At 30.4% G+C, this 12747-nt stretch overlaps 1 protein-coding gene across 1 annotated transcript; it reads left to right on the forward strand.

The window, feature by feature from the left end:
* The first annotated feature begins 766 nt into the window (after positions 1-766).
* On the forward strand, positions 767-11946 carry LOC106478714 (nucleolar and coiled-body phosphoprotein 1-like). Its single transcript, XM_022382371.1, has 9 exons — positions 767-937; positions 2886-2941; positions 4390-4481; positions 5560-6088; positions 6181-6229; positions 6275-8071; positions 8692-8751; positions 9814-9894; positions 11337-11946. Exons 1-9 carry the CDS (start codon positions 782-784, stop codon positions 11490-11492), a joined length of 2976 nt encoding a protein of 991 aa, XP_022238079.1. The 5' UTR covers positions 767-781; the 3' UTR covers positions 11493-11946.
* The last annotated feature ends 801 nt before the right edge of the window (positions 11947-12747 follow it).

Raw genomic sequence — 12747 nt, forward strand, 5'->3', positions numbered from 1 at the left:
CACACACACACACACACACACACACACACACACACACACACACACACACACACACACACACACACACACACACACAGCTTTACAATTCATGTAGTTACAAAATCGAGTCCATGCACCATTCCAACATAGTTCAGTGGTCCCTCCAATCTAGTGTTTACAGACTCCCCATATAGCTACAGAGTATAAATATAGTTTTTATATGTTTTACAAGCACATGCATAGTGTGTGGTATGATTTATAGTGATCATACATAAAGTACCACTATCAATGATAACATTATGGCAATGATATCAGGAGCAATAGCCATCCAAACTGGCATGAAGCCAATCCAAAGGTTATCATTGTTTCCCGAGAGCGTATCCTACACTTCTTATTTCATTAAACTAAATTGTTTTGAATAGGACAGTATTGCTATTATACAGACTTTGTAATTTAAAAACAGGGAATAGGGATCTTTACAACAATACAGAAACATGATAAAAGGCTTAAGGTGAAAAGGCAATTGCCAAAAAAAAAGCAAACAAACAAGCTTAAGGTTTGAGAGAGTTTTGACATTATTTCCCCCAGCTACAAATCCATATTTTGGCTCCATGTCTAAAAGCTGTAATATTTAGCAGAGTCAAAATAAGGATTTGTAGCTTGAGGAAATAATTTCAACACTATCTCTCAAACTTTAAGCTTTTTTGTTTGCTTTTTTTTGGCAGTTGCATTTTCACTTTAAGCCTAATTTTCCCCCTTTTTGAATTATCAATTTTTAATTATGTAAATTACAGGAATAGTTATGGAAACTAGAGTAGTAGTAATTTTGGCTATAATATTTATGTATATACTTGAACCAAAAGCACCTATAGACCCATCAATCTGGCACAGTTTCACAGACAATATCTTTGGAGTGTGGAACACTAATTTGGAGTCTCTTACTAGTTTCCATGAGTTCGTGAGTACAGTTCATCCATTCATAAAATTTACATTTGCTTATGCCTTATCAAGTAGAAATTTATCATTTTTAGATACCATCATTCATATTGATAAGGATGGGGAAATTATTATTGGTAGTTATAGCAAACCATCTATTAAAGCTTTTTTGTTTGTATTTCCACTTACATCATTCTTCTGCAGTAAAAAGAGGTGTAGTAATTGGTTATCTCTATAGGATTGGTAAAGTTCTTAATAAAAGAGAAGTATGGAAGAATTTTAGGGAAAATTTGACAACTCTTTTAAGTAAAAATGTTCACCCACAGTAATTTATACGAAACATAATAAGAAATTTTGATAAAACAAACATGCGACCTTGAGCCATGGAAATAAGGAAAGCATGTTTAACCCTATCTAGATGGGTTTTGCTACAGGTAGGGGTCAGAGGGCATGTCATCATGTTTGTAAACTTACATTCAAAATTTTTCTGAACTACTATTTTTTTGAATGTATGTTAATAAGTTTGGTATCAAATTGTAGATTATAATTCAAATTTTAGTATTATGCATTAGTTAATTTCTTAATTTAAAAGTAAATATTTAAAAAAATCCTAAATATCAATTTTTGTGTCACATTGTATGTTGAATGCAGCATTGGTTGAAATTGGATGTTTGTATGTCCAAATACAAAGTCTATAGTTTCTTATGAATTAGATACTGAAATTACCGATATTGACAAGCTAGAAAGTTTGTAACTAGAAGAGATAATTGTTTTCTATACTTCTTTATTTTCTGTTCTATGTTAAGAAAAATAACTGAAATTTAAGAATTTATTTGTAAATAGTAATAATTTATATACATATATAATGTATTAAAACTGAAATGTGACTGTATTTTACAAAATACTGGTCCCCTAGAACTTGGCCAAAACAGGTAGGTCACTTTGTAAAGGCCAGTTATATATTCTTGGATTCGGTAATGTGAGTGCACGTGCTGTGTCATTGCAACTTCAATAATGTTAGTCAGGCATGGCTGAAAGGTCAATAAAATAATTATATATAGATGTATGATGTTATGTGATTTAAGCTGTTTAGACTAAACATTTGTGTTTTCCATGTTATAATTTGTAGTCATTCTAGAATGAAAAGAGAATAATTTATATCTATTTCCTAATTATTTATGGGTGTTATGAAGTCGGTCAAATCGACCAAACCGATACTGAGGTACAATAGTGAAAATATAAAGTTTTTTCTTAAAAAAACGTGATAATTATCTGGAGATTATAAAGATTTTGCATGTGAAATTTGAAATTTTGTGATACATAAAAGTATTTTAATCTTAAAATCAAAATTACTTTGTATGTTGGATAGGCAACGTTTGAAAAGAAAATATGCATGAGAAAAGCATTACTTATTTAAAAATCTTAAAACTTTTGTGAAGGAAAGCCTTGTTATGTTAACTGATAATCTGCAAAATTTCATGAATAAATTGTCCTTGAATGGTTACAAGGTCAGTCTCTGGGACCGAGCCCGTAGTGAGAGAGTTAGATAGTTAAGAAAAGTGTAGCTAAAGTAGTTCTAAGTGTTTGCAGTTAGTGGTCTTTATTGTGTACATTTTTAATAGTGTATTAAAACATTTTTATAATGAAGGATTTTGTGTATAAAACAAATAATTGTTAGTAATATCTATAACATAGGTTTAGCATTTTCTTCATGTTACTTGGACTACCATAAATGCTGAAGTGTAAATTGTTTTGATTTAGTATTACTTTTGAAACAGTTATCATTGGATGGTTCATACGTTTATGTAGTTTGTATAGTACAGATGTGACACTAAAAAATATGGAATATGAATGAAAAACACTTTTTTTCATGTAGATGAGAGTTTTTTTACAATGAAGAATTTGCTGTATATTATGTGCAATTGAATAAATATATAGTGATGTTAACTAATCTGCCCACACTCTTGTAGAAACCTCCTGCTCCAGATTCTCCAAGTCTTCAAGACATTTTTCATCATTTTCTAAGGCAAGTTAATCTATGAGTTTTTAGTATTTAGTGAATTTATATCTTAGGTCTCTATTTGTAAGTCTTAATGAATGTAATTGAAAAGTTGCATGTTAGTATGAATTTAAAAAACAACAACATGTATATCTCTGCAAAAAGTAATAATTTTGTATTTCTTTTTTCCAAATGTAATTTTTAACAGCCAGTTTATCTGAGAAAAGGCAAGATGAGAAAGTCTTTACCAGTGATATCACACATAACGATTATGACGAGACCAATAATATGGCAAAAAACATGGAAGTTTGCAATGATAACATAATACTGCCAAAAGATGCTTGCGGTAGTAATAACATTACCAACTTGTTAACACTAAGACTAAAGTTAGATGTCACCGTATGGGAGTGGCCAAGGTATACAAGGGTGCTGTACTTTACCTTTTCATAAAGCTGTCAGGAAACCTTAGCATTTCTAAGGTTGGTTGAAAATAATAATGTAACATTGATGATCTATTCCAGACAGACCAACAAATTCAATCAAATGTTCCATAAGGTGACTTAAACTTCCTACCTTAGAGGTTTAATGCATATTTTATTTTATCAGTACAGTTTCTGTATTATGAGATTCCAGTAGCTAACAAAGCTCTCCATATATTTTGGAATAGAAATAAAATTTAAATATTTTTTCTCACATTAGCATAAATATAAATGTTTTAGATTTAAATATATTCTTATCTACATTCACTTCTCAGTCTAGCACCTTCTGGTCATAGAGTGTGACCACAATCAATCTTTTAAGAGGTCCCATATTTGAAGGGTGGTATCTCAATGACGAAAATGAGCATAAACAATTTTCTTGCTATCTTTCTGATCTACAATCAATGTAAATCAATGACTCAAATAATGTAATAGATACGTTTTTAAAAGGCATTCAAAATGTAAAAAATGTAAATTTTCTCTTGAATTGGTTGTTAATAAGCATGTTTTATTCTTTATAAACAAGTTTTAAAGAGTTTAATTATTTTTAAGACTAACAAATGGGAAAAGTCATATTTCTTGGTAATTTCTAGTATTTTTTTTTACAAAATTGTTATTCGTAATTTATATTTTAAATTATTTTGCTAGAGAATACAAGCAATTTTTTTGTTGTTGTTGCAAAAGTGGTTATACGAATATCAACAAGAATCTTTAGGCACTACTTGTCACAGGTCCAAATTATTTCAGCTTATTTTTTTATTAAGATGTGATTCACCTAACTGATTTTATATGCATATGTTTCTATATAGATTTAATTTACAATTGTTTTAGTAACATCAACCTAAAAACATGTTTTATATGTTTATAATAATCTTCCTTTTTACTTCACATTGAACTAATAGTATATAGGTCAGTGTGTTGCTAGAATAAATAATTATTTAAAATGTTTTGCCATAAAAATGTTGTATTCATATGTTAAATTTTCTTTTAATCTAGATCTGCACCTGAAGGTGTGAAACGTAAATTCTCTGAAGAACAGAAAACAGATGTTTCAGTAAAGAAACCAAAAACACAAGAATCAAGTTCAGGTAGCCTTCTTTTTTTTAACCTGTAGTAGCAATACTTTTGGAAATGTAAATAAAATCTTTTTTTTTTCCATAAAGAAACTATTTTTTCTAGTTATAAAAAACTTGAAAGTATGCTTTAAAAAAATAATCACACCCTAGACAGATTTAAATATAACTAACCAAGAATTATTTTGAATGTAATGGTATTACATGGTCATAGAAACAAATGACTTGAACTGAACAAATACTGTGCTCAATATTTTTCCCCACTTATTTTTCTCAGTTTTAGAAATAACTGAATTCTAAATATGATTTGAATGTGTGTGTGTGTGTGTGTTGTTCTTTTTTTTTACATGCCAAACAGTAACTGTTCTGGGTCTTAGGCCGACATACGGCATGGAGTGAAACTTGACGTAAATTTACGTAAAAGTACCATTTATTGGGAAAAAAAAAGACCCTAACCTCAGTTTATAAATTTCACTTGTCATGGGCAAGTGGATACTTACAGCACTGCATCACAATAACAAATTTTAAGTGTCGGGTCATATTTTTTCACATATTTATTTACAGGATACTGCATTAAAATATCAGTCATTATCACATAGTACTATTTAATACGATGAGTTTTTCATTATTACAGGATGTTAGTGTAGTTAGAAACTGCTCAGTTTGTTCAGCTTCTTTATATGATTTCTTCTACTCATTGTGCTCCATCAAAATATTTGTTTTAAAATGTATCTGTATGTCATTGTTTTGAAGGTAAATCTCATTTTATACATTCACAAATCTAAATATGTTTAGATGCAAAATTCACTGTTTATGTAACATTGAATAAAAAGTTTTTCTTCATTTTGTAAATAATTATTCAGGTTACAGTGATGAAATACCTCAGTTAATGTTTCTAAGTGCATGCTAATTCAGCTATTGATAGTAGTGTGTATCAGAGTTTTTTAGTCTTATGTTATATTTATCATTATACTGTAGTATGTTACTTGAATTAGTTACCAGTTTTAGATTTACATAAAACAGTTTTTTGAGTCTCAAGAATGATTATATTTAAAAACCATAAGTTAACATAATGCTATTTACTTTTTGATAGATGATTCAAGTGATGATGATGCACCGGTTAGCAAGAATGAACCGCAACAAAAAAAGGTTGTGGCCAGTTCAAAAACTAAATCATCTTCTTCATCTAGTTCTTCTGAAAGTGAAGAAGAAACAATTGAAAACTCAAATAAGAAAATTGTAAATGAAAATAAATTGCCTAAGGAAAAACAAACGTCTCAAATTAAAGCTATAGCGACAAAGCCACCTGACAGTTCATCGTCCGAGTCAGAAAGTGATACAAATAAAACTCCTACTTCCTCCCAGACAACTACAGTTAAGTCTAAGACAGTTATAAGACAAAACCACAGTATTAGTAGTTCTAGTTCAAGCTCTAGTTCTGATTCTGAAAAGAAGACTAAATCTCAGTCAACTCAACTGGAAACATTACAAAAAGAACCTTTAGTCCAGAGTACAAAAGTCATTAAAAAACTAATGATTCTGATACAACAAGTTCTGAATCAGAGTCTGAAGAGGAAAAGGTTCCTACTAAGAAAAATACTTCTAACACAGCACAACCTCAAGTAAAATCACCTAGTACACAGAAAACAAATAGTTTGTCGCAAATAAAAACCCCACAGAATCTGAAAAAAGATAGCAGGAGTGATACATCAAGCTCGGATTCAGAATCTGAAGATGAAAAAGCTCCTGCTGATAAGAAAAATGTTTCTAGTTAGGTGATTTTACTTGAGGTGGTATTTTGCATGCAGAAAACAACAAATACATTATCACAATTAAAAACCCCACAGAATCTGAAGAAGGATAGCAGTAGTGATACATCAAGTTCAGAAGATGAAGATGAAAAAGCTCCCGCTGGTAAGAAAAATGTTTCTAGCAAAATACCACCACAAGTAAAAACTCCACAGAATGAGAAGAAGGATAGCAGTAGCGATACATCAAGTTCAGAATCTGAAGATGAAAAAGCTCCTGCTGATAAGAAAAATGTTTCTATCAAAATATCATCTCAGTTGAAAGCCCCACAGAATTTCAAGAAAGATAGTGATTCTGATGCATCAAGTTCAGAATCCGAGGAGGATGAAAAATCTAATATCAAAAATGTCTCTAGCAAAATTGCACCTCAAGCAAAAAATAACAGCACAATGAAAGTGGGAAGAAAGAATGAACCTCTCAGCTCAGTGTCTGAGATTGATAAAGCAAAGGCTTCCAAGAAAAATGTATCTTCAGTTTCTGCACTTAAGTTAGACAAAAATAAATCTGGAACAGAATTAAAGAAAGATGATAGCTCTGAATCATCAACATCCAGTTCTGATGAAGAACTAGGTAATAAGCCATCCTTAGCTTCTGTACCAAAACCAATTCAAAATAAAGTAGAAACAAAACAATCTGTTGTTTTAAAGAAAGATTCATCCAGCTCAAGTGAATCAAGTTCAGATGAATCCAGAAATGGAGCAAATTCGACTAAATCAGCATCTGTTCAAGGAGGATTGAAATCTCTTTCACAATCCACAACACCAAAACAGGGTGATATTCCATCAAAATCAGCTTCTAAAACACAAAGAAATGATTCTAGCTCAAGTGATTCATCTTCAGAATCAGAAAAAGACAGGGGTGGTATTCAATCACTCAAACCTTCAGTTTCAACACAAAAAGCTGGTAAACAAGGTTGTATCACTCCAAAATCTGTTTCATCAAAAAAAGATGAATCATCGGATTCGTCATCTGATTCAGAAGATGAAAAAACAAAGAAGCCAACTGATCACATTGAGGTGAACAAAACAGTATCCACACCTTTAAATAAATCAAAAATGTCTTCAAGCTCCTCAGATTCATCTTCTGAATCTGAAGATGAAAAACAAAAAAAAATTGGATTAGGTTATGCTAAGAAGACATCCAAAGAACCAATACAGGCACATGTTGTGAATCAAAGTACAAGCGCGATTAAGAAACAAAAATCAAGTGAAGAAAGCTCATCAGATTCTTCCTCAGAGTCTGATAAAAAAAGCACTAATAAAAATAAAAAATCTGTGAATTTGACAGATAAAAGAAAGGGAACATCTGTTACACATGAAGTGAAAGAGAAGAGTGAATCTTCATCATCATCATCATCTGAAGAAGAAGAAGGACAAAAAAAAATTATTAAAGCTGCTCCTGATGTAAGAGCTCAGCCAACTAAACAGATTGTAAGAAAAACAGCCAGTTCAAGTTCTGAATCTTCAGATAGTGAAATGGAAGTAGAGAATGCCAAAAACAAACCTAGCTCCGATAAAACAAAGATGTTATCTAAAAATAAAGAGGAAAATAAAGCTAGAAATTCTCCAAGCAAGCATTTAATACAGCAAAATGCAAATGGAATGCAAAAACAAGAGTCAAGTTCCAAAGAGTCTGATAATAGTAATAATAATGAATCTTTGGTTGGCCAAAAAAGAAAAGCTTCTTGGACTAGTAATACTTCTTCTGTAGGAAAGAAACCAAGGCTAGCAACTTCTGTTGAAGCTATAAATGAAACCAACACATTCCAGGCATCAAATAATGAAGGAGAGAAAGAGGTAAGCTTCTCCAAACTGATTTTTGTAAAAACTTTGAATATGTAAATTTTAAACTTGGACACTTCTCTGCTAGGTTGATACAAAACTCACCAAGTAGTTAATCATTGAAAGAAGCAGATGTAGTGAGTAAACAGTTGCTCAAGAAAATGGACTATTTGAAGAAAAATTAATGTAAGATTTACTGTATCATAGTATTAATATCATGTAGTTCTCGACTATAATTTAGTACAAGTTACTTTAATTTGGATTTTATAAATTCAACTGTTATTTCATGTTTATAAAGATGTAAGTTTTATAGAAGTTTACTCAAAAATTAATGTATCAGATATTAGGTTGAGTATTTTTTTGTGCTCTCAGCTTTTTGTAATTGTAACACATGCAGCGTAGAATATATGTAGTGTGACCTTCTTTGTTATGCCATTTGTTCTAAGAGGTAAGTTATTGTAACAAACATAAGATGCCAATATTTCATTTTTGGCAGGTCTTCAAGGTTGACAGTCTGAACTTAAAACATTAATGTTTTTGTAGTAGTTACCACTTAAAAAATCCTGTAAATTTGTAATTCTCATTTATGTAGTTTTTGCTTTGTAGACTTTAAACAAAAAGTTTTTTTTTTGCAGATTTCACCGATACTCGGAAATAATGACTACACCCCTGGTGGTCAGACACAGAATGATTTTGTAAGTGTCAAGCAAATTTATAAAAGTATAAGTTTGTATAAATCGAAAAGATAAATTTATAAAATCACTGAAGCTAAATGTTTTTTTTTTTTTGAAACATTAATACAGCATAATTTTTTTACTACCAGTGCATTAGTTTTTGTTTTTAAAATAAGGTAATGATAGTTGTTGTATAACTATAGTTCAACAGCAATAGAAATGACAACTGGGTAATCTTGTACTGAATATCAACACAAGGGAACGTCAATATTTTATACGCTTGATATATTGCAATATTTGTATCAAAATATAAGTTTTAATATTCCTTAGATTTAACATTCTTCATGTAGAAATAATATGTTTGATAGTCTGCGTGTTTAAGTACTACAGACATTTATGAAAATTGTGTTATATTTGTCACATTGTGAATACTGTATGTAATTTTGTGATTTGTATAAAATTTCAGACGTGTACTAAAGCAACACCACTGCATTGTATGAAATGCACATTTCTTGATTCATTTGTTTGCATAATTTAACAGTGTAATTCATGCAAAATTTGGTTATTTTTAATACCAGATCTTTTGATGTTTGTTTGATTGTGGCTTCTACTTACTCAGTAATAAAATGCCAAATACTTGTTCTTTTGTAAAGTATTTAAGTTTGGACTTTCTCACATTCTGGTTCAAAATACATAGTTTGAAACCAAATTGTTTAGAAAAATTGTTGTATCAAACATCCAACTATATATTTAGAGTTATGACTTGGGAAATTTCACAGTTAATAACAGCAGTAAATGATTTATATTTTAAAGCAAAATTTGTGGTAGTGTATTGGGAGTTACAAGCATAAATTTTATCACATTTACTAGTTGGAAGGCTTCAATTCTTTAGTAAAGTATGTAGTATGTACCCCTTTAATATCAGTTTTTCACTTGGACTATCAATAATATCTTGAAGTAGTTCTTTTCCTTTTTTGTTATTTCTTAATATAAGTTATTGTAAGATTATTACATCTTTAAGTGAAAGAGTTGGAATAAGGTGTAATTTTGCACATTATAACATTTGTTTTTACTCTCTCTCAGAAAAGTACACCCTTCCGCAGAGTAAACCCTGAGAATGTACAAGTTCATACAAAGTTCAAGGATAATTCTTTTGAAGCCAAGGTTAGTGTTGATTTGTACTGCTAGTGAAGCAATATAAGCAGCTTCTACAGTTTTGAATCTATAATAATAACCATAGTAAACCGTTTGACAAATTTTATATGTTTAGCTGGTTTTACATTTATCTTCACAAGTTTTTTTTTCTCCCCCTTTCTCTTATGTATTATATGTGTGTGGTGTTTTTTGTACATCTTACATTTGTATTTGGAGTAAGTCTGTGGTATAAAGTGTTAATAGTAAGAAGCTTGGCAATATTTAGCTACACTTTTTGGAGATTAAAGTGTGTTAGGTGACAGCACAGTAACAAACATCATCCTGTGCTTGCTGCTAGAAACCTTTTATGTAAAGGTCTTTCAGATGTGGATGAATTAAGCCTCCATTGTTTCTTGATTGGAGTCCTTCTGACTTTTTTTCCCTATAGGGTTATTGAAAAGAAACCCTTGCCCTATACAGGAGCTTAAGATTGCAATAACTTGGACAATACTTAAGGAAGTTCGTGGGACACAGCTCACAGTGTTGTGCTACGTGTTACAGCATGGGCTACATATTGAACATGTCATTCGTAGTTCTTTAAATCTCTTAGTTGTGTTGTGTAATGTTGCCAAGTTTCATGCTGTTCGGTCTCGCATCCACCCTGTATTTTCTGAAGCAGTTAGAATATCCATTCTAAACTATGCTTCTTCAATTTTCTGTATCTAAGTGTGGAGAGATATATTAGGCTGAAGAAAATTTTAAAAATAAATATCAAGACGTTACTTTGAAGTTCCACAAGTGTTTAGAAAATTATGTGTGTGTTTTGAAGAGTCAGGTATAATTAGTAAACTTTTAATTTCATAGTTTCTTTAAAAAAAAAAGATGATTTGTGTGACTAAATTTCAATGTGTGTGTATATTGCATTAAATACTGTGTTTGGAGAGTTGAAAAGAAATTGATTCCATTTTTTTACTTTTATAAAAGTGTGTGAGACCTAATCATGTGTTGTTATTTTAGTAAACTGTTCTCACCTTTTGTTTATATAATGTCATATAAATGTTTTCTTGGCTGTATAACAAAAAAAAAGTATTTTGTTGATTGGTCAGTGGGAGGTAACAATTATAAAGAAACTTAACTGATATGTCAATTTTACATCACTTAGCGATAGAAGACCAATAAAAAATTCAGTTCAGTTCTGATACTCTTCAATGGAAAATGTTAATCTAAGCCTTCCAGTTTTAACATATAAAAGTTCATTTTGACCCTCGTTTTAATGCTGTGTGATCACGCTAAATTAAACTTTTGAATTCTCACAACGTTCTATAAATGCACTTCATATTTTAATTTTAAAAAATGTTTTTCAGTTTGTTACTAATATTTTATTTACACAAATGTTTTAGCCATTATACTAGTTTGGAGTACAGTTCTGTAGTAATTTTTGTGATATTGATAAGTTTTACTGATTATTACAGAAAGGAGCTCGGGGATCATGGGGAGAGAAGGCAAACAATGTGTTAAAGAATGTGAGAGGCAAGGATTTTCGGCATGAGAAGACAAAAAAAAAACGAGGAAGTTATCGAGGTGGCAGTATTAGCACTGAAGTTCATTCAATAAGATTTGAAGACTAAGACATCATATGGTTGTAAAACATCTTGAAACAAAGCCATTTTTATTTTCTCATAGAGTATTCATTTTAAAGTTATTTGTCATCTTTCAAAAATTATTTGAATTATTATACAAAAGTTGGAAGCTTCTGAACTGTGATTAACTCAAGTCCCAAAGGTATACAATTGGATTATCTTTCATTGTATAAGGATTGAAATGCTCCTATACGTTTTTTTCTGCACACAGTAATTATGTTGCAGTGATCAATATCTTATTTTTTTTTTGTTCTCTTTGGTTTATGTTTAATTCAGTAGTTTCATAAAATCATGTCTTTTTACTTTTCTGTTCATGACCAGATGGGTTTTGGTGTGAAATAATTTTAACACATTCAATAAGTCAGATATTATATAAATTCTTGTAAAGTTAGTGTTCCTTGCTGCAGTTGCTAAGGCTGTTTACAATAAAATAAATACAAAATTTTGTCTTCCTTGTCTTTGTATCTAAAAGATCCTTGATAATTGTAACTTTTGTTAAGTATTACAGTTGATGATCCCAGAGTATTGTTTTTAATTAACAATTTGTGATTCTGCTCCATATCTATATGTAGGTAAAAAATTATAGTTAATGAATACAGTATTTGGTATTATCATCTTATGTGGAAGACATGCAGGTTTAAAAAGATGTATATTGAAAAAGAAACAGATAATCCAGAAGCTCTTTTGTATGAAACTTGTTATAGGAAGGATGTGTTCTTATTTATCATGATGCTGTATTTTATTACTGGTGTTCTTTACTCTATTGTGTTTTGTAGTAATTTTCTTTCCTTGGTTTCACTTCTTTCTTGTAATCATCAACTTTGAAACATTGTAAATAGCAGCAGCTTGGCTGTGTACCATGACTTGTATCTGAAGCTTTTAGTTATATCAAACAAAGTTCTGTTTATTAGCAAGCCAAGACAGTCCAAGTTTTATTTACTGTGAAGTCATAAAGACATTAATTATTTTAACAGTGTTCATTTCCCAGATAGAATTAGTCCAGGGAAATGCAAAGTTACAATTATATATATGTGTGTGTGTGTGTGTGTGTGTGTGCGAGAGAGATATTCTAAGATGAAGTTTCTAGTCGTATTTTTGAATGTGTAATGAACGATACCTTTGGAATTATTCTTAGGAGAGTAATTTTATATAATTAAGGAAAATTAAGTAGTTTCCTTTATTTAAAAAATATTTATTTTATTTCTGTTAATAAAACATGCTTAAAGCCCAGTAACTTTGAGGG

This window comes from Limulus polyphemus, unplaced genomic scaffold, assembly GCF_000517525.1.
Source record: "Limulus polyphemus unplaced genomic scaffold, Limulus_polyphemus-2.1.2 Scaffold243, whole genome shotgun sequence".
In the NCBI taxonomy this organism is placed as follows: Eukaryota; Metazoa; Arthropoda; class Merostomata; order Xiphosura; family Limulidae; genus Limulus; species Limulus polyphemus.